Source organism: Cucurbita pepo, chromosome 19 (assembly GCF_057944985.1).
Source record: "Cucurbita pepo subsp. pepo isolate OVF chromosome 19, ASM5794498v1, whole genome shotgun sequence".
Lineage (NCBI taxonomy): Eukaryota > Viridiplantae > Streptophyta > Magnoliopsida > Cucurbitales > Cucurbitaceae > Cucurbita > Cucurbita pepo.
The window spans coordinates 10,578,999-10,599,470 of NC_141816.1; the positions used below are offsets into that span (position 1 = coordinate 10,578,999).

At 38.3% G+C, this 20,472-nt stretch overlaps 5 protein-coding genes and 1 pseudogene across 5 annotated transcripts; 5 read left to right on the plus strand and 1 right to left on the minus strand.

Annotated features, from left to right (window-relative positions):
• The first annotated feature begins 96 nt into the window (after positions 1-96).
• LOC111781876 (polyadenylate-binding protein 3-like) lies at positions 97-3,736 on the plus strand. The gene is made up of 6 exons (XM_023662603.2): positions 97-255; positions 368-470; positions 575-645; positions 2,964-3,155; positions 3,284-3,411; positions 3,489-3,736. The coding sequence occupies exons 1-6, from the start codon at positions 163-165 to the stop codon at positions 3,535-3,537; spliced, it is 636 nt and encodes a 211-aa protein (XP_023518371.1). The 5' UTR covers positions 97-162; the 3' UTR covers positions 3,538-3,736.
• A 440-nt stretch (positions 3,737-4,176) lies between these two features.
• LOC111781874 (phospho-2-dehydro-3-deoxyheptonate aldolase 2, chloroplastic) lies at positions 4,177-6,788 on the minus strand. The gene is made up of 5 exons (XM_023662600.2): positions 6,006-6,788; positions 5,643-5,920; positions 5,221-5,497; positions 4,871-5,116; positions 4,177-4,720 (listed from the first exon to the last, which is right to left on the minus strand). Exons 1-5 carry the CDS (start codon positions 6,531-6,533, stop codon positions 4,454-4,456), a joined length of 1,596 nt encoding a protein of 531 aa, XP_023518368.1. The 5' UTR covers positions 6,534-6,788; the 3' UTR covers positions 4,177-4,453.
• A 2,408-nt stretch (positions 6,789-9,196) lies between these two features.
• Positions 9,197-11,684, plus strand: LOC111781875 (uncharacterized). The gene is made up of 3 exons (XM_023662601.2): positions 9,197-10,033; positions 10,785-10,895; positions 11,220-11,684. Exons 1-3 carry the CDS (start codon positions 9,377-9,379, stop codon positions 11,373-11,375), a joined length of 924 nt encoding a protein of 307 aa, XP_023518369.2. The 5' UTR covers positions 9,197-9,376; the 3' UTR covers positions 11,376-11,684.
• A 770-nt stretch (positions 11,685-12,454) lies between these two features.
• Positions 12,455-15,888, plus strand: LOC111781877 (EPIDERMAL PATTERNING FACTOR-like protein 1). The gene is made up of 2 exons (XM_087119812.1): positions 12,455-15,343; positions 15,440-15,888. The coding sequence occupies exons 1-2, from the start codon at positions 15,248-15,250 to the stop codon at positions 15,677-15,679; spliced, it is 336 nt and encodes a 111-aa protein (XP_086975938.1). The 5' UTR covers positions 12,455-15,247; the 3' UTR covers positions 15,680-15,888.
• Positions 13,880-13,989, plus strand: LOC111782338 (U6 spliceosomal RNA; annotated as a pseudogene).
• Positions 15,889-17,226: 1,338 nt separating the features above from the next.
• On the plus strand, positions 17,227-20,089 carry LOC111781418 (Haloacid dehalogenase-like hydrolase (HAD) superfamily protein). Its single transcript, XM_023661984.2, has 11 exons — positions 17,227-17,674; positions 17,759-17,852; positions 18,207-18,251; positions 18,338-18,388; positions 18,636-18,710; positions 18,798-18,831; positions 19,150-19,205; positions 19,298-19,357; positions 19,466-19,525; positions 19,656-19,702; positions 19,779-20,089. Exons 1-11 carry the CDS (start codon positions 17,316-17,318, stop codon positions 19,825-19,827), a joined length of 930 nt encoding a protein of 309 aa, XP_023517752.2. The 5' UTR covers positions 17,227-17,315; the 3' UTR covers positions 19,828-20,089.
• The last annotated feature ends 383 nt before the right edge of the window (positions 20,090-20,472 follow it).

A 20,472-nucleotide genomic window follows, 5' to 3' on the forward strand; every position in this document is an offset into this window, starting at 1 on the left:
TGGGTTGAACTTTGCTTGACTGGAGCTAAACTAAGTACTTGTCCAAAACTGTTAACCTGATCTACGGTTGGGATTGGTTGATTACCCTATATCTTATAACTCATTCCACACGCCTGTTCAGGCGAAGGCTGTGATAGGTACACTACACGAGGAAGGACGGAGATGGATGAAGAGGAGCACGAGGTTTACGGTGGAGAGATCCCGGTCGAAGAGGGTGATGTTGACATGACTGCCGCCGATGACGACGCCATCAAGGTTCCCTCTACTCCCTCTCTCACAACCATGTAGATCAACGATCAAAACAGTTGTGTTGTAAAAGGTTGATTTCTGTGGTATCTGAATTAATTGTGTTCTGTGGATACTGCAGGAGCTGGACGAGATGAAGAAGCGACTGAAGGAGATGGAGGAGGAAGCAGCTGCTCTTCGCGAGATGCAGGCCAAGGTAGAAAAGGAAATGGGCGCTGTTCAAGGTTTAACTCCTTCTCGAATTACTTCAAGACTATACGAGTCTTTAAATTTTGTATGAAGCTGCTGTAGCATCGTCAGTCTTGCTGATTAAAATATCTCACTACAGATCCTGCCGGTGCGGTTGTAAGTCAAGAAAGCAAGGAGGAGACAGATTCGCGATCCGTGTTTGTTGGCAACGTGAGATTAGAACTATAGTTTTTGTACTTTTTTTCTTGTTATTTCTTTTTACATTATTCTTCATATACTGCAGTTTTTAGTTGATCAAATGCTATTTCACAAGCACTATGATCTTGATGATATTTGTTTTGCAACCTGACAAATGCAGCCTCCACTACTAGCTAATTTTGTAGTTAATTTCTGTAGATGGGCATATCCAAGGCGAGGATTAGTTATATGTATGTGCAATTTATTCCTGCACAACTTTGCTGTGTATCTCAAAAATAAATCTATCTAGGGTTTGGTGAAGTGATTTAAAGTTTCCTTTCCTTTCTATTGGTATTGGGGAGTTCTACCTGAACTTAAGTCAAAGATACTGCGAAAGCGCGTATTATTTAAGGCTTATTAGCGAAACATTGTAGGTATGCTATTTTGGTCTCTCTTGTGCATGTTTGTTATCGGGATTTTTTCTGCATTTAGTTCTAGCTTAAAGTGAACCATTGATTTAACCATTTTACTAGAAATCTTGCCCTGTATTTGTCTTGCTTCTTTATGACTTTGTTATGTTGTAGGTGTGCATCTTCACAATGTCAGAGTAGATGTTTAACTTATTTGTCTCACTATGATGGCAGGGTCATTCATTTTACCCCAAGTTCTCAGTATTTGCGCTGGGATGATTGCAGTGTATTTCTGTTAGGAAAATTACTTATCGTGTCACTATTATTGTATTCAAGCAGTAAAGGAAAGAAAATGTTATGTATGTGTGAAACAAATTGAAGGAAAAAAGTACAAAAAGGAAGAAAAAAATGTTTGCAAAAAAAAAAAAGAAAAAAAAAAGCAAAAGAACAAGAGAAAGAAAGAATGGAATATTCAAAAAAGAGAAAACAAGATGGAAAAGAAATCTTTGTAGTTGATAGAGGGAACCGAGTAACAAGAAAAAAAAGAAAAGAAAAGGAATGTGAAGATTGGGAAAATGACATGGGCATAGTTCTTTTGAACCAAAGAAGTAAATGCGAAGTGTGAAATTGAGTAGAGATGGATGGGGATATGAACTAAAGAAGCTTCAACATACATGAGGACATGATCACATCACTGGAGGCAGATCATTTGCATGCAATGTTAGTTGCAGGGCATTGTTGCTGCTGGGAATGATGGTAACTTATGCTTCAGAAATGAGGGCTATTTAACTGTCCTTGCGAGGGTACACAATTTTGCTTTTCTTGCAGCTTTGATATCGATATCTTGGTTCTATTTATCTCCCTCGCAGATATTGCTTACTGAAAACTTGTCACTGACAATAATCTATTCTCAGTGGATCAGTTTCTGCCCCTTGGATAGCTTTTAACAACATTAATTTTCTCCTTTTCATTTTTACTTCGCAAGGTTTTGTTTTATGAGTGCCTAGTGAAATAAGAGTTGATACGTTTCTAGCTTCCGTCTGTGCTTCAAATAAGTAGCCCATCTACGCAGAAGAGATGTTGAGTTTCCTTTTATGGAAGTTGCCCTCCTAGTGAAATGGGACCTTTGGCAGTTACCAATGATTTACTTGAAGTTAGTGCCAATTGAATGACAACTTGAGGTGGTGGAGAGTTAGAAGTAGTAGGTGAGATAGCTTTAGGATTTATGGAGATGGGTGATGAGAATCGCTCATGTAGTTTCTCCTGTCTGAAGGAGATGTACTTTAGTGCACATGAACAGTGGATTTTTAAGAGTAGACAGTGCTTGAAGTGAGGTGAAAATACTAGTCATACACTACAATTAACTATTCTAATAGCATTAAAGGTTTATACATGAGAAACTAGTCCCCAACAGAAGTTATATTATTTCTTGTACAAGGTTCCCTAGTTGCCTTCTTTTAACTAATAGAGTTGAGCTTATGTCCATTTGATCATTGACACATCCTGAACTAAATATATGAAGTTAAAAGAGCCTACTGTGATTGTCACGAGTCATGATGTATTCAAGAATTACCTGAATCTTGATTTCTTTTAAGACATGGTCATCGGCTATTAATGTTGGCATAAGTATCATAGACCAATTCACTAATTTTTTAGTTGCTCTAGGAGCAGCTAACGCATAAAAACTGATTCATCTTCTCTTCTAGTTGTAACTTTTGAGGTTAAGGATCGCATGATCCTTAGATCCAGGTTAAAGGAGAATCAATCAACATGTTTGAGCTATCTATTACTTCGAATGTAATGAAATATGCATAACTTTTGGGACAGTTCTCTTTGGTTACTGTATATGCGCCAGTGTTTCTATGCTAAATTAGGATGTAGTTTGTGTTTATAGAAAATTGCGTCTTAGATTAATTAATCATTGACAAATTGTAAGTGCAGGTTGATTATGCATGTACACCTGAAGAAGTGCAGCAGCATTTCCAATCTTGTGGTACTGTCAACAGGGTTACCATTCTTACAGATAAATTTGGTCAACCCAAGGGCTTCGCTTATGTGGAGTTCCTTGAAGCCGAGGCTGTTCAGGAGGCCCTCCTTTTAAACGAGTCAGAGTTGCATGGAAGACAATTGAAGGTAGTTCTTGGAGAAGGATGATAGATGCTTCTGTTCCTATGTTGTATTATTAACGCCGGTATCTGTAAACGTAGTTCAAATTCTAATAACTATGACAAATGGATTTAATATCATTCTATTCATCTCAGGTTCAACAAAAGCGGACTAATATTCCTGGGATGAAGCAGTATTTTCCTCAGCGTTACAATCCTTACATGGGTTATCGATCCAGGAGGCCTTATGTACCCCCGTATTTCTACTCACCATATGGATATGGGTAAGTTTCCTGCATAACATATATTCACTTTTATCACTGTTTGATACATGAATCACGTCCCTTACTTCATGCTGCAGGAAGACTCCCCGTTACCGAAGGCCCATGCGATACATGCCATACTACTAAGGAGGGCTTTGCCCATAACTAGACTGCCATATGAATCTATATTTATGACTTCACTTCAAGAGCCTATAGAACTATGGACTTGATTATCTTTAGCCATTCGATGTCGAACTATATCAATGATCTAATGTATGATATACGGTAATATCCAAACTTTTTGTATGATGATTTGGCTATGATATCCAAACTTTTTAGCAACTAACTGTTTAGCCTTTCGGTAGAGTAGATTTTCTGGAATTTCTAATTTTTAGCAACTAAATCTAGTCTAGGTGAGATTATGAGTGATCCCTACATTTTAGTTTGGTTGGTATGATTTTAAAATTTTTGACTTAGCTTCCAAGTTTAAATTTAGTTATGGTTCAGCCATACCTCAGATCAGTTTTGAGTTATGGATCAGCCACAACCATCAAACTGCTTCCACATCGAGATTCAAATTAAAATAGGGGTCAAAATTGATAGGAAAAAGACTGAATGGTTTATTTATTTGTTTTTTGTTCAACAAATGTAGATGTAGAAGATATAACCTCAATTAACATGTGCATTTTAGATGAATTCAAACGTGCTTTAAGTGAATCAATATATCCCCAAAGGATTGAAATGTTTGATCAATGTATGCTTTGTTGCCAGTTTCACTCGAGATAATTTGATGGAATATAGTCAATTTGATAACCAAGAAATATTCAAGTTTCATCTCAATGCTTAAATGTTAATCAGGTAATGTTTACATTGAAACACTTGGAAATCTAAATCGACTAGTCCTAAACTTGTGATCCTCCAACTCTTTGGTTAGAGTTCACTTATTAACTCTCCACAGCAAAATACTCCAATTACCTCCTGGCGTTCATATATTGATAGACTGAATTTGAATCTCTGGCGAATACCAACTCTAGGCTTATTCACAGTCAAACATGATTGGTGTTTAAGTGAAGCTTGGGGAAAGAGGGTTCTGCTTTCCAATCCTCTTCTTCCTAAGCCTCTCTGCTATGATGAAAGCAAGCTCAAGAGACTGAGAAGCATTCAGCCTCGGGTCGCAGTGCGTGTGGTATCTTGACGATAAGTCATCGAAGGTTACAATTCGGGATCCTCCAATGCATTCTGTCACATTCTGTCCAGTCATTTCCAAATGAATCCCCCCCGCATGGCTCCCTTCTTGCTCGTGCACATCAAAGAAAGCTCGGACCTCGGCCTATAAGAAAAACGTTTCGACACTTGGTTTAGAACACAGACTCAGATCATGTCATAATGGGGACAATAAACTAAAGTTACCAACAGCAAAATTTTGATTCAAAAGGGCTATTGCAGGTTTTGTAGGGTGAAGAACAGGATAGAAATATACCAGAATGGCATCAAACGGGCGAGTTTTGAGGCCACAGGGTGCCTTAATGGTGTTTCCATGCATTGGATCACAGACCCATGTCACAACTTGCCCTGCCCTTCGTACAGCTCTAATCAAATGGGGAAGCTTCACTCTCTGGTTCTCAGCGCCCATTCTTACAATCACAGTTATCCTTCCTGGTTTGTTATCAGGATTGAGGATTTCAATGAGTTTAACCAGCTCATTTGGATCCATTTTGTTGCTAACCTGCATTACAAAAACCACATTAACCATTGTTTCTCACGCATAATATTTGATTTATCAACAAACATTAGATCATCTCCCCAAATTAATAAGCTTTAAGAAACTACCTTAATTCCAAGAGGGTTAGCAACCCCTCTAAGGAACTCGACGTGGGCACCATCGAGTTGTCGGGTACGTTCCCCGACCCAAAGCATGTGAGCTGAGCAGTCATAGTAAAGGCCAGATGTTGAGTCCAGCCTGGTAAGTGATTGCTCATAAGGCAAGAGCAAACACTCGTGAGAAGTCCAGAACTCAGTTGTTGTCATGATAGGATGGTCGACTGTAAGCCCTGCAGCAGCCATGAATCCAAGGGTATCGTCGACACGACGAGCAAGTTCGTGATACCTATTGAGCAATTTAAGAATACACTTAATTCTCTAGTGACTAAAAAACTCAAGAACTTATCTAATCTTGCAAGATCTAGAGCTACAACAATTGGCTGATTCTAATCAGATCATGGAGCAAGCATAATTAAAGCTACTAGGCTTACCTATCTGCCTGCTCACTGTTTTCAGCAAAATCCAGATTCCATTGAGTGACCCTCTGCATTGCAGCATATCCTCCAGTGGCGAAGGATCTGAGAAGGTTGAGAGTTGCAGCAGATTGTGTGTAAGCTCTAATCATCCTTTCTGGGTCTGGAATTCTTGACTTCTCAGTAAAATCATCACCATTGATGTTGTCTCCCTTGTAGCTTGGAAGACTTACTCCATCCTTCACCTCAAGAGGGTCTGATCTAGGCTTTGCAAATTGACCAGCCATTCTTCCCACCTAAATGAATGATGAAGTTAAATGAATTAGACAATCAGTAAGCCTTAGACAACAAAAGATTCATAAAGGGCAGAGATGGATGTACCTTAATGACAGGCATTTGCCCACCAAACATAAGAACAACACCCATCTGGAGAAGAATCCTGAATGTATCCCTAATATTATTAGCACTGAACTCCTTGAAGCTCTCAGCGCAATCCCCACCTTGCAAGAGGAAAGCATTACCCATGGCAGCTTCAGCAAGCCTCTCCTCCAAGCTCCTAGCCTCACCAGCGAACACAATGGGAGGAAACGATTCAATGGTTTTAAGAACAGATTCGAGAGCCGCCTGATCTGGGTACTCAGGAAGCTGCAAAGCCTTCTTCGATTTCCAGCTCTCCAAACCCCATTTCTCGGTCCTAGACGGCGCCGCCACCACTTTCTTACTGGAGGCTTCGGCGACAACCTTGTCATTAGCCGGTTCTGTAGAATGAACGGCGGAGATTCGTTGGCGGAGCCTGAAATGGGTCTTAGATGGAGCAAAAAACGAAATGGGTTGGTGAGATTTAGGCTCAACAAGGGGATTGAAGATCAATTTGGAGGAAGAGAGAGCGGCGAAGTTGGAAAGAGCCATGGCAAATGCTCAAATTAGGGTTCTTAGATCTGTTTTGGAATCGATCGAGCGCTCTGAAACAAGGGTGTTGTTAATAAGAGAGATCAAAGAGGTGGGGGACTCTGAGATGGGTAGCGAATGTGGAAAATGTGTTTATAAAGGGAAATACAGAGAGGAGAAGGGTTCGGTAGGTAGGATGAGAGGAGGAAGTGGAGAGGAGAGGCAGATTTCAAAGCGCTGGCGGCGTTGAATTAATAAATAATTTCACCAAACACACACTACAAATTAAACAAGACAGGACAAGAAAATAAAAACTGGGTCATCATATTTGACCAGCGGCAATGGTTCCTACCCACCAACCCTCCTTCCCACCCATTACCAAGCGGGGGCTCTGCTTAAAAGTCTGCTTTAACGAATTAGGAAAATACGGGGTAGGTGATGCCAGAGATTGGATTATAAACCCTAAAACAAAAAATCTAACACAAATAAAGTTAATGGAAGCAATGGCGGCTACCCTTCTCTCCCCGGGATCGTTCCTTTGTTCATCCACTTCATGATTCATTACCTACCCATGACTATCCAAACCAAAAATTAAGTTTAAACCGACTATTTAAACTATACTTGCTCTTATTTTCTGTTGAGTAATAGTTCGAGTAAGTCTTGAATGAGCCCCTCGAAAGCTTGATGCAAATAAACGAATTTTTGTTCTACGTCTCCTCCGAGCTATATATCCTCCTTTAATTCTAGTCATTGAATAAATGAAACTTTGATGAATAACTAATTGATTTCCTTTCTTTCAGTTAGTCTTTTCTCCTTCCCTTAGTCTATTAATAACAAAACGTATTTTTTCAATGTATAAAATAAAAATTACATGCAGTTATGGTTCATCATTCAAAGTAAACAAGGGAAACTCCTTTTCTCTACGACCGACACAACCGCCGATTTTATACAAACCAGTAAACAAAGACTGAAGCAATTCAGAGGTTCGAATCCTTCCGTCCCAGAATATGTGTATTATATATAGAATAGTATATTCTAAGATATATAGAAAAATATTTCATATCATATCCGACTAAAGCTTGCCCTTTTAAACAACCTTATGCTTAAGAGTTAGTATTAGATATAGATACAATATTATTGTTCCTTCTTATTTTCTTATAATGATGCATTTCAAATCGAAATGCGAATGCTTCTCTTATTCTCTATCTCTTAAATGGTGTGTGAAACCCGAGTATTTTTTTTTTCTGTAGATTTATGAATTATAAACACGAAGGTCTTGTGTTTTTGGCATTAATGGAATTCAATCAATGATAACAAGTTGATAGGATCCCCTTTTTTACGTCCCCATGTCCCTCCCGTGTGGCGACATGGGGGCGAAAAAAGGAAAGAGAGGGATGGGGTTTCTCTCGCTTTTGGCATAGCGGGCCGACTATGAGAATCCGCTTCCTGAATTATTATAATTTAACTAGTGACACCGATAGTAAGTACTATATGGTTCGGGGCTTTAGCGGGTCTAGTTCGTTCCACTAAAAGGATTATTCTCTCGCACCGATCTGCCCTGACCGAAAGGAGGCAAAGCAGCATGATAATATGATATTTTAATATATGATTTTATTGTTCCATTTTCAAAATATATTTTTTATAGTAAATATTGGTATAAGAGAGTTTTTTTTTTTTTTTTTATGATAATGATAATATGATATTTTAATAAGGCCAATCTCATTGGTATATGATTTTATTGTTTGATTTTTAAAATATTTTTTAGAGTAAATATTAGGATAAGAGAGCAAAAAAAAAATTAAATATTGACTATGACTATTGTTATTAAAAATCTACGTTTCAATTGGTTGTAATAAAAAAAAGATTATATCTAATTCATTTAAGTAATGAGGTGTTAGGGTGTGGTTGCAATAATCTTATAATTTGAGGGTTTAATTGGAATAAAAATGTGAGGGATTTATGCAATTTAGTTTTAAAGGTTAGCAATGATTTTTTGTCAAATTTTATTTAATCAACGTGGTTGAATAGTGGTCCACTCTTTGAATGAAGGACACGTGGTCCCTTTTCTTTTCCCATTATATGACGTGGCGCGGGAGAACTCTTCCATGCATTTTTAAAATTAAAATATATGTACTTTTTTAATAGTCATATTAAAATAATAAAAATCGATTTTTATTTTAAATTTAATTTTCACAAATTTTTTAACAATCAATTAATAATTTTTTTTTTTGTTTATCCGATTGAAATCAAGCTAAGTTCATTGGTTCCTTAATAAACCTACCAACTATATGAAGGAGATATTTCGTAAATAAATGTAATTCTACTTCTCCCTGAATTCAAATAAGGCTATCAACGGCCCAAAGTAGCGGATCAAAAAGGCCAGGGCCCAAAGTAGCGGATCGAGAAGGCCAGGGCCCAAAGTAGCGGATCGAGAATTCAGGGCCCAAAGTAGCGGATCAAGAAGGTCAGGGCCCAAAGTAGCGGATCGAGAATGCCAGGGCCCAAATTAGTGGATCCAGAAGACCAGGGCCCAAAGTAGCGGATCAAGAAGGCCATGGCCCAAAGTAACGGATCAAGAAGGCCAGGGCCCAAAGTAGCGGATCAAGAAGGCCCAATATTTGGGACGCGGGTGGTTATCCAGTTCAACGGTTACAGTTATATAGTGATAGATCGCGCGTAAATCATTGAATTAATCGCCGTATACCCCTTCCAGTTCGAGGTTCCTCTCTTACCCCTTCCCGTGCAAAGTTAAATCCGTCTCCACTTCCATTTTCTACTCCGAAGGAGGGACCTATGTCCCGTTTCCCATGTCTGAAAAAACCCTAATTTATTGAATCAGACGCTCTGAAGGTCTAAATTCCAAAATGATGTCGCTTGCTTTCCAATACCTTTCACTGAGTTCGTCGTCTCCTTCCCCTCCCCCCTCTTCAACCTTTTACTTCTCCACCTTCTTGTCCCGGAATCCGTGCTTGTCTCTTCGATACGCCCCTTGCCGATTCCATAGCACTCTGTATTTTCAAATTCTTGATCACAAGCTTCGAAGCCCTTTTAATTTTGGTTCCATTAATGCCCATCAGTTCAATCCTCGAGTTTCTATATCTGAAGGAGCTGGACGGAGAGACGGTGATGATTTCGATATCGATTCTTTACTTTCAGCTGCTGAGTTGTTTTGCCTCGTTACGTCGTTGCTCGCTTCTGTTGGTTTCGCTTTGAATTGTGTGAAAGCCAGCTCTAAGAGTGTGTTTTTGGCGGTCTTCGGTGATAGGATTTTGGTTGGCGCAATTTTGTTTCTGGTGGCGGGGGTTGCAATTGGTGCTTGGATTCGTAGGCGGCAGTGGAATCGGATATATCGAGAGACGGCGAAGGGTGTATTGGAGGTGAATTTGGTGGAAAGAACCAACAAACTGGAGGAGGATTTGAGGAATTCGGCAACGCTTATTCGAGTATTGTCGAGGCAGCTGGAGAAGCTGGGGAATAGGTTTAGAGATACTCGAAAGGCTCTGAAGAAGCCCGTCGAGGAGGTAATTATAGTTCTCAGAAATTTGGTGGCTGTTTCTTTATTTCGAAATTTCAAGATGATATTTAACTAGTAAATGATGGTCTCCCTTGGAGACACTAACATGATGCTGACAAAGAAGTCGTATCTGGATGGACGATCAAAATGCTCTGAAACCTTTGATATTTGTTAAAATAAATGAATGATTACTGTAATTTTGCAAACAGAAAAAAAGGTGAATTATTTCTATAAATAGGTTAGATAACGTTCAATTTAAAGATGGATAATGAGAAAAGGTCCTCAAAGAAAATGATATCTGAATGCTAATTCTGGCTGTAGTTATTTGTAATTCCAATTTCTTGAATTCTGTAAATATGGAAGAAGAAACGAAGTGAGCCCAGTACTGAAATTTTTGGCATTGAACTCCAGCAAAACCCGAAGAGAATGTTATTGTTAAGAGAAGCCGAATCCTGAAATGTAAGTTAGGCGGGAGTTTCATACCTGCCAAACATACTTCCCACAAAAGACATGAAGCTGAGACTATGAGTGAGTTAATTGTAGTGGAATTACAAGGATGTATGGTAGTGAAGAAAATTTATGTGCTGTAGGGGTTCAGTAGCAATATGAAATAACACTTTGAGAAGGTGAAAATGAACTTTAAGGTGTGATAGAATCATTCTTTTAACCTTTATAACCAGGCTTGATAACTATATTACTTACATTTTGCTAAGATGAGATGCCATTTTCCGCTTCTAAGTATTGATCAATTTCTGAAGACTGCAGCTTTAGCTCAAAAAACCTCTGAGGCCACTCGAGCATTGGCAGTTCGGGGAGATATTCTGGAGAACGAGCTTGGGGAAATCCAGAAGGTCTTACTAGCTATGCAGGTGCATTAAATCTTCTGTTGAACGTTAATTCAACGGTTTTAAATTTTGTCGAGGAGTGAATTAAGTGAATACAGATGAAGCATAGGGTACTGGTGTGTAAGAAAGTTGGAATTCTGATTAAAAAGAAACTCAAAAGAACACAATATAAAAAGATAGAATAATGGATAACTATTTGGTTTTTGGCTTTTCAAAATTGAGCTTGTTTTCTCATCATAGTAAAAATTCAAATGGTTATGAAATAGGTTTGTTGTTTGATTATTGCATATTCTAGGAGTGTTTGACATCTAATCTGATTTGGATTTATTGTTTGAGTTGGGATTGTAGGAACAACAACAAAAGCAACTTGAGTTGATTCTAGCAATAGGGAAGTCGGGAAAGATATGGGAAAGCAGACAAGAGCGTAGTGGAGAACAAAGTCCTTTTGGAAGGCACGATCTGATCGACGAACGCATAAATCAAAAGGAAGTCCTAGACGTTTGAGCTCTTTGAAGAAGAGAATGGAGATGGCTTAGGATTCTTTTCATACAAATTGGAATGGTAGTTTTTGCATAATGACAGAATAGGATTAAGGACTGTAATGTTGGTGGCAGTTTAAACTCCAGCATTTATCACATGATATTTTTTTGCCAGAAAAGATATCGGGATTCCATAATGTGAGAGTTAATGGGAACTGGAAAATTGCACCCAGAGAGAAAGTGTGAAGCGGTTGGGGGAAGTGTAATCAGGGAAATGTAATTTTTGTGACTGTGTTAATGGGATAAACATTCTGCTTAGCCATTGTTATTTTGATTTTTCGTTGTGTTATGGTGGTTCACATCAACTTCCATCTTGTAAAGCCGTTTGCATATGAAATTGAACCGGTAGGATCCATTCTGCGCAACCGCTATAATTTTAATTTCTCATTCTCGTCCATGTCATCTGCAGGGCTACAGTAACTGCAGAGTAGCAGCCTGAGCGAGCACTATTCTTCCTAGATAACTGCGGTCTTTTGAGTTCAGTCTTCTTTTATGTGCAGTACTTCATTCAACTTTATCCTCTCTAATCTTTTCTGAATAAGAACAAGTCAACAGGTTCAGTTGTAGCTGAGGTTCTGCTTAGTCAAGTCCAGGGAAGTTTTACACGGGCAACGAGGACAACAATTCAAATGGAGAGACGGCAGGCTGGGAACCTGCAAGTTGCTTTTTTCATGTCATGGAAGATATGACATGCAGCACTTACCCTATCGAAGCCATACAATTTGGTGGCTGCGGAAGGGAAGCTGGTGCTCAGACAGAGGCATGCCAAGTTCGTCAGGTTCGGTTTATTGCTTTCCCTTTAGCCTAGAGAGTTTAAAAGCAGTGAAACACGATAAAAGAAAAGCAAGATCATTAAAATCGTAATATTGCCAGAAATAGCATAGGGTTTGGACTTTGGTGGGTTCTGTTCTGTTCAAAAGGATGCAGTCTTATAATGGTCTGATCAATAGTCTGGAAAGTACATTGTGATTCTTACCGAGGACTTAACAACTCTATGACACCGGAAGTAAGCAGTCTCAGGTACACTTTTTATCCATGCATCTTTTTGTATTTTCGTTGATTTGTGGGAAAAAGAGACTGATTAGGTAGGTTAAGAGAGTGCAAATGCAGTCAAAGTTTCCATTTTTCGGCTGGGTGCTGACTGATTTACTGTTGAATCTCAAAATAAATCAGTAAGAAGTAATCATGTTTATGTTGATTAGATCTTAAAAAGCTAAAGCAAAAAGGTATTTATTTTGGGTCTTTTGCAAAAATAATATGTGCGAGGATGTAATAGTTGGCAGGGAAAAACAGTATTAAAAAAACATGGAGAAGAACAAACAAGGAAATACCCCCACAACATATGTCATTAGGTAAAATCTCATCTGGACATATGAGTATACCTTATGCCTTCTTGAGAGTAGGAGTGACTGACTTACTCGATTTTATGCCTCAATGATGGACATAATATTTTTATTATGAACATCTCTTCAACTTTAGAACCTTACGAGTTCTAATCCATCGACCTTTCGTTGAGTTATCCTTAGCATTGTATCGGCAAAACTCAATTTGTTTATAACCATAATTCTAGATCAATGAATTTATCAGATAATGTCTTCTGCTACTTTTGGCTTGGCCTGAGTTCATTTAGTTAGATTATACAAATATGTCTTTGCTTAGTCATGTCTAGTTCATGAAATCTATGAGCCCTGTAGATGGAGACACACTCTGGTCTCTTGTTAGCTGCTTAGCTCAACTTACCAATCGTTGTTTGCTTATCATATCTTGACCTCCTCAACTTGGCCTAAGTATCTAAACCTCCATCGCTTACAATTTATTTCTTTGTCAGGCCAACTCAAAAACTCAATGGCTATATACCTTCATCACTCGCTTGACTTATTGATGGTGTTTTGACAAACACCACGTTGATTCTAGTTTTGCTACTTATAGGCGGATGCTAGATCCCCACATCTACTATCATCGGGAAAATCAAGATTATACCTCTAAAAAAATAGAAAAAATGGAAGGAATGCAATTATTAATCTTAGAATTTTCAATACATTATTAGTTACAAACTGAGAAAGGGACAAACCTCGTTTTAAGCACCTGTTCGTGCCACTATGAACAGCGTTCGAGATTCCGATATCCAAATCAAGTTTGCTTCATGATTTTTAAAGAAATTATACATTCTCCGTGAGAGGAAGGGTTTCAGAGTAAAGAGCCAAAATTCATTTCGGCATGGGTTCTCTTCCCTCGATTTCTTTCCCACTTCGTGAAAGAGTCTTACGAAGTTGAAAAGCTAAAAGTACTCGTGTTTTCTTCTTCTTTGGCCTTCAGAATCAGACGAGGGGTTCTGGAGTTGAGTTTGCTCACTGCGTCTCAGACTCTGTTTCTTGGAGTTTTGTAATGTTTTGGAATGGTCTGATGCATGGTTGATAATTTAGTTGACTAATTTCCCTGTAAAAATAAATCAGCACATCTGGTGAGACGGTCGAGGAATGTGGCTGGGGACATCCGATCAAATTGATACGATACAAAGAAGATTAGCATGACCCTTACGCAAGGATACACGCACAAATTGAGAAATGTATCAAAATCAAACACTGGTTAGTGTGCTAGTGAGAATGCTTGGCTCTCAAGAGGGTGGATTGTTAGATCCCACATCGGTTGTTAGATCCCAACCTCTCCCTAGTAGATGTGTTTTAAAACCGTGAGGTTGACGACGATACGTAATTGATAAAAACGGACAATATCTGCTAGTGGTGGATTTCTTTTCACCTTTAACGAGCAAACACGACGTATTTTTTTTATTATTATTGTATTATTATACATCATTATATTATATTTAGGATGGCTAGGATGTTTTAACACGACACTTTTTTATTCATTTTGGATCAATTAGGTGGCTACAGATCTATAGAATTTGATAATATTTTGCCCAGTTGGATGTTAGTGGGTTGTAGTACTAGGTTTTCTTTTTCCTTTTCTTGGATTTTGTAGGTTGGTTTAGGCTAAATTTGATTCTTTTAGCGGAGACATAAATATTTTCAAATGCCTCATGAAGTTATAGCCGGGAGATAACTACATATCCTTTATGAGCAACTTTGGTGCAATGAGGCATTTAAGGAAGAGCAATTGAGTAAATGCTAGTTTGGAGTTTAGTGATTCAAATCTGTGCTCGATATTCTTAAACATTGGTACATTCGTAGATGGGGAGAAGGGTTTTATGAACAAGAATAACAAATAAATTTGGTCCACAGTCAAATGCGAAATCTCAATGGTCCAATCCATCAGCTATTATTGCTTGCTTAGTTGCAAGATGAGATGAGGTAGTCGCTGCATGGCCATCAGCGCAGCGTTGAAATGTAAAATCAATGGGCAGTGAAGATTGAAGAAGAGTGAAACAAATGCAAAGTGGAGAGTAGGGGAGTAAATGCGGTCCCTTTGCAGCAGCCAGGCTAGGTGATGGACAGCCTAATGTTGCATAGTGGAAGAATAGGGCGTCCTTTGGATGTGATGTGGATACTGCTGTATTGTTCCTTTCATTGTCTGCTACACTCTGTCCTCTTACTCAGAACTTCTCTGCTTTCTCTCTTCTCTTGTTCTTGTCGGATAACTTATGACTCACCCACCCTTTCCTACCCAAATTTATGCTAACTCTCTCTCCTTTGCACTTGCCTCTATTAAATGTTCATCACACTCTCTCTCTCTCTTAGTTACTTGTGGAGTGGTGTGGTGTGGTGTGTTGGGTGGAAGTGGATCAAAGTAACAGAAAAATCTGGCAACTGGGTCTTTATTGCATATGATTTTTACTCCTTTGCTGCAATGGATCCATGAGTTTTGGGTATCAATGACTTGATGACTACCATGAATTTGCCTACTGTTTGGGCCAGCTCATTACTTATTGTGCTTCTTCATCTTCTTCTTTTTCTCTCCGCCTCTTCCCCTTCCAGGGTGTGCCTTCTTTCTCTCCTCCATGAATTTTCTCATATTGCTCGTGACTTTATATTTCTGAGCTTCGTTGTTTTGGTTGCTTGCTGATTTCATCAGGGTATATTTTTCGAAGACAAAACCAGGCTTGGATCCACCCCGCCAAGCTGCCACAACAAGTGCAACGAGTGTCATCCATGCATGGCGGTGCAAGTTCCGAGTATGCCTCGGATGGATTCGCATTCACCCTCGGCCTTGCCATTGGGATTCTTTGACTCATCCTCACAAGGGAACAGATACTCATTTTACAAGCCATTGGGTTGGAAATGCCGCTGTGGGAACCACTTCTTCAATCCTTGAGCCATATTTGCATGTCCAAAACACAGGGTTGGTCTCCCATTCTTCTGGTTTATGTAAATGACATTGAATTGTTTCTTTTTTTCATTATAAGGATGGAATTCTTTGTTCAGAGTGAAAGCAGGTCGTTTTGTTTCTGCATTTATTGTACATAAACCTTCTACCCTTAACCCCTAAGTTGTTCTAGTTCTTACTTGGTTCCATTTTTTTCATTTCTTGTTCTTTCTTTTGAGGAAAAACTTCTAAACTCCTTTGTTTCTTCGTTGTTTCTTTTGGGTAAATTTATTTCGGAGTATGGGGCATTGCTTTGCCTTTTCTTATCTTCTTGGGATATACGTAAAGCACTGACAGAGCAAGCCTCAGCCACAGATGAAACCAGATGCTGCATTTTTCTAACTCTTTTAGATCATTTTTTGCCTCTTCTTTTCTGCTGCCATCCCATCTTATTGGACTCCAAAGGCCTTGAATTATATGATGCGACTAAACCACAACATTTTGTCTTCAACTTTTCGTTCTTCTTTCTTCAACTAAATTATACCTTTATTATATTTTCATACATAGTTTTTAAATAAAAAGAAACATTCTAAGAAGGAAAAAATTATATATATATATATATATATTTAATATATTGAATTAATATCTCTTTGTTTTAATTTAATATCCGGCATGTTCCTATGTCAACTATAGCGGGTGATGCTAATACATTTGATTCATTGATATTGTCTCCCTTTTTTCATAGAATTTTTATCGGTGGAACTAAACATTCCTCGTGTTTGAAGATTCCTTATATCCCTAATAAATATTATATTTATATATTAAAGTAGGAACTTCTATTTAAAAACTTTTAGGGATTGAATAAGTAAAGAGAAAGACGACTACTTTAATTTTGTGTTGTACTAGATAAGATATACCAAGAGAAAAGTCTATTGACAATGTTTACAATAAAAGTTATCAAATTCTCAAACTCTAGCTTGGACACAAATCAAATTTACTAGTGCATTCGATTTGCATTGGGTTAGGATGGAGTTTGTAACCGGTTTCATGTCATTTTGCTTGTAAAGTTTTCCTAGAAAACAACTTTTAAATGGTCTCCATTCTTCAAAGTCAATTATCAATTTAGTTTTCAATTTTTTAAAAATTTTAAACTTAACTGAGATATCCCCGCTTTGGTTGAGGAGGAACCAAAATATTTCTTATTAACGTGTGGAAACTTCTTCAAGACGTTTTAAAACTGTGAGGCTAAAGATGATACGTAACATACCGAAACAGCAAATATGTGTTAGTGACGGGCTTAGTAGAAAAATCATTATATTACTCATTTATTAGCTTATTTGGACTTAGGAATGTGTCACTCTAATGTAATACTTGAGACATAAAGCTAAGTCACCTAGTAAAATTAGACCCACATGTCTAAAAATGTTGAAATAATAATAATTTAATGATTATAATTAAAGAAGTTTATGGATATTTGTGAGAGTAACGGTTGATCACTCATTAATCTGTCTGTAGTGATAATGTATAGGAGACATTGAGAGAGGGTCATAATTGCAGTATATAACGGTTGCAAAATCCGTTGAGTTGCCGGGAGCATTCCGCGCCACAGAAACTCGAAGCTGCTCTCGTTCTCCATCTCAGAGCCATGGCGAGCATTTCTACGATGCTCGTTCGTCCCAATCTCATACTCTCTTCTTCCGATCTGGTTTCGCCTTCTTTCCATCGATCTCTTCCTCCCACAGCCATCCGCTTCCGTACCTCCAGAAAATCCACTACTTACAAACCTTTCTCCCTTTCAGTCTCAGCTTCTTTACAAGCTCTAATATTCGACTGCGACGGCGTGATCCTTGAATCCGAGCACTTGCACCGACAAGCATATAACGATGCGTTTGCTCATTTTGACGTCCGTTGCCCTAATTCGGCGTCGCAGCCTCTCAATTGGAGCATCGAGTTCTATGACGAGCTCCAGAACCGCATTGGAGGCGGTAAACCGAAAATGCGATGGTATTGTTCTCTTTTAATCAATTTTACTGTCATTCTTAGTAATATGGTAATGCGTGTGTTCAAGGCGGTTTTGGCGTCTGTTAGGTACTTCAAGGAGTTTGGATGGCCATCTTCAACGATTCTCGAGAAGGCTCCGGAAGATGATGAGGAGCGAGCAAAGTTGATTGACGTTCTTCAGGCATATCCATTTAATTTCCTTACTTGCATCGATATTGTTATAGCAATGTGATGCTCATGTTATCTTCCTTTGGGCTATGAGCGCTTTCATATTTTGTGTCAGTTTATAGTGTATAAATTGGATGTCTTGTGTTTGATTCTCTCTATGTTGCATTAGTATAGTACATATGTACTGTTGACGAGTCCTTTTGCATTCATAGGAAAGGATTAGTTTTTGCATAGGCTTATTTGTTTTAACTGATCTATTGATTCTAAAGTTGTGATCCATATATTTTGTGCTAATAAGCAAGTTCGTGATACACTTTGTGCTCTGACTTACTGAGATTCTATTAAAGCGCTTTCTTTGATCTTGTAGGATTGGAAAACAGAAAGGTACAAAGAAATAATCAAGTCTGGAACTGTAAGGAAATAGTTAGGCTTCATTGATCTCGTTATAAATTGTGTTGCTTGAGCGACTTGTAACACAGATTGCTTCCACTCTATCAGGTGAAGCCCAGGCCTGGAGTTCTAAGTCTGATGGATGAAGCAAAATCTGCTGTAAGTAATATAAGTTAGCAATCTTGATGCTTTTTATTTGGATAAGGTTTCAAATTTTGAACTATCTTAACCCATTTGGAGGGGTATCATCTTACATTACCAACTACTGTCTTTTACTGGATGTCATCTGCGGTCGTTTGATCCGTGTTCCTCTTCTAAAGCACATGCCAGTGTGTTGGGTGCATTTCTCTGTTCATTTTCTTCAAGTTTCGTACGATATTAAGGTAAATATTATATTGTTTTGTAGGGCAGGAAACTTGCCGTATGCTCTGCAGCTACCAAAAGTTCAGTTATTCTTTGCCTTGAAAACCTTATCGGAATTGTAAGCCTTTAGACTTGGTTTCAATAAATTTAGAATCGAATTTTCCTCTTATCAAGGTAATGATTTAATGTGCTTCTCTGATTTTAGGATCGGTTTCAAAATCTTGATTGCTTCCTTGCTGGTAAGATTACTGTTTTTCGTATGTAATACTTTCTTATGGTATGTATGACGATTGTAAATTATTGCTTATATGCCTATTCAACTATAAGGAAGAAATTGAATGCACGGTGAGGGTGATAAGCTTGAAGGAATACCTCAGAGCCTTTGCTGTAGGATAATTGAACGTCTACCCATGTAGTGGGTGAACTTCAAACGGTTTCCTTTGTCCTGTCTAATAACTGTTAGGCTTCCTTAAATATATCAATGATAATATCCATTTGTTTCAGTTCAGTTGGTCCTGCTGCTCAATTGATTTGTAGGTTTCCTTTGTTTTTTATAGGTGACGATGTGAAGGAAAAGAAGCCTGATCCATCCATTTACATAGTAGCTTCAAAAGTAACTTATACTTAGTTCTTGACTTTGAAACCTTCCTCCTTGACATGAAGAGGGCATGCATTGTTATTTTAATTGTGACATATGCATTGCAGAAGCTAGGAGTGTCAGAAAAGGATTGCCTGGTGGTTGAGGACAGTGTCATTGGCTTGCAGGTATATCATTTGTTCTTTAGCTATCATTTTATAAATTGAGAACTTGGTGGATTAAAACCATAATTTATACAAATATAACTCACGTCAAAACTTCATTTGCATTTTTAGGCCGCAACAAAAGCAGGAATGCAATGTGTCATAACCTACACAGCTTCCACAGCTGACCAGGTCAGAATGTGCTCCGTAGTTTATGTGTTATGTTCCCGGACTCACTAATTGATAAAAGGCAACATGTTTTCCCTCAACTTAGCCAAGTATATCCCTGATGGTTATACGCTATTTGATTTGTTGAAATTAGGATTTTAAAGAAGCGATAGCAACCTATCCAGACTTGAGTGATATAAGGTATGTAAGCTACATTAGTTTCTCTGTTAATGCCTTGGCATTATTTTAAGTTTAACTTTTGACACCATAAATGCAGATTGAAGGACTTAGACTCTCTTCTACAAAACGTTGCCACTGCAAGATAGACAATCACTCTCAGCTTTGAATTGATGATAACCAAGGAGCTTCCGGGAAGTTTTTTGCTGCTGAAATTGGTTTGGCATTTCCACAATGTACAGGTGTATGTATACATTTTGAATGCACTATCAGAAGAGACATCATAAGATGCTGTTGTTCAGACAATGTCTGTCGGTCGATGGTTAAGGTTATAGTTGATACCAAGAGGAGCTGGACTGATTTACCTTCTCAGGTGCCCAACTAATTCTCAAATCCATTTTCCTTAATGTACTGATGGGTTCTTTCCCCTATATCTTAGGCAGCAAGATGAGTTGCTATTGATACGCTTTCGATTATTGAGATTTCAATCGCATAGTAGTGAGTGAACAGACCGACCAATAATTCCAGTCCAAGCCGTGTAAGTTTCTGCCCTCTACTAAAGCATTCAGATCAACACAAGCTTGAAACCCGTTTCCTAATGTTCTATAATTTGGGGTCCCTCCGTTACTATGCATCACAGACACATTTCAAACCCTTCTCGCTCTCACTATTCTGGACGTACCCAACCATAAGGACAGTCCAATCAACCACGTCTTAACAGTAATTTCATTGAACAAAAGATATATGTGCTTTCTGTGTGACCAAAGAACCAACAACATGAACATTGGCTACCT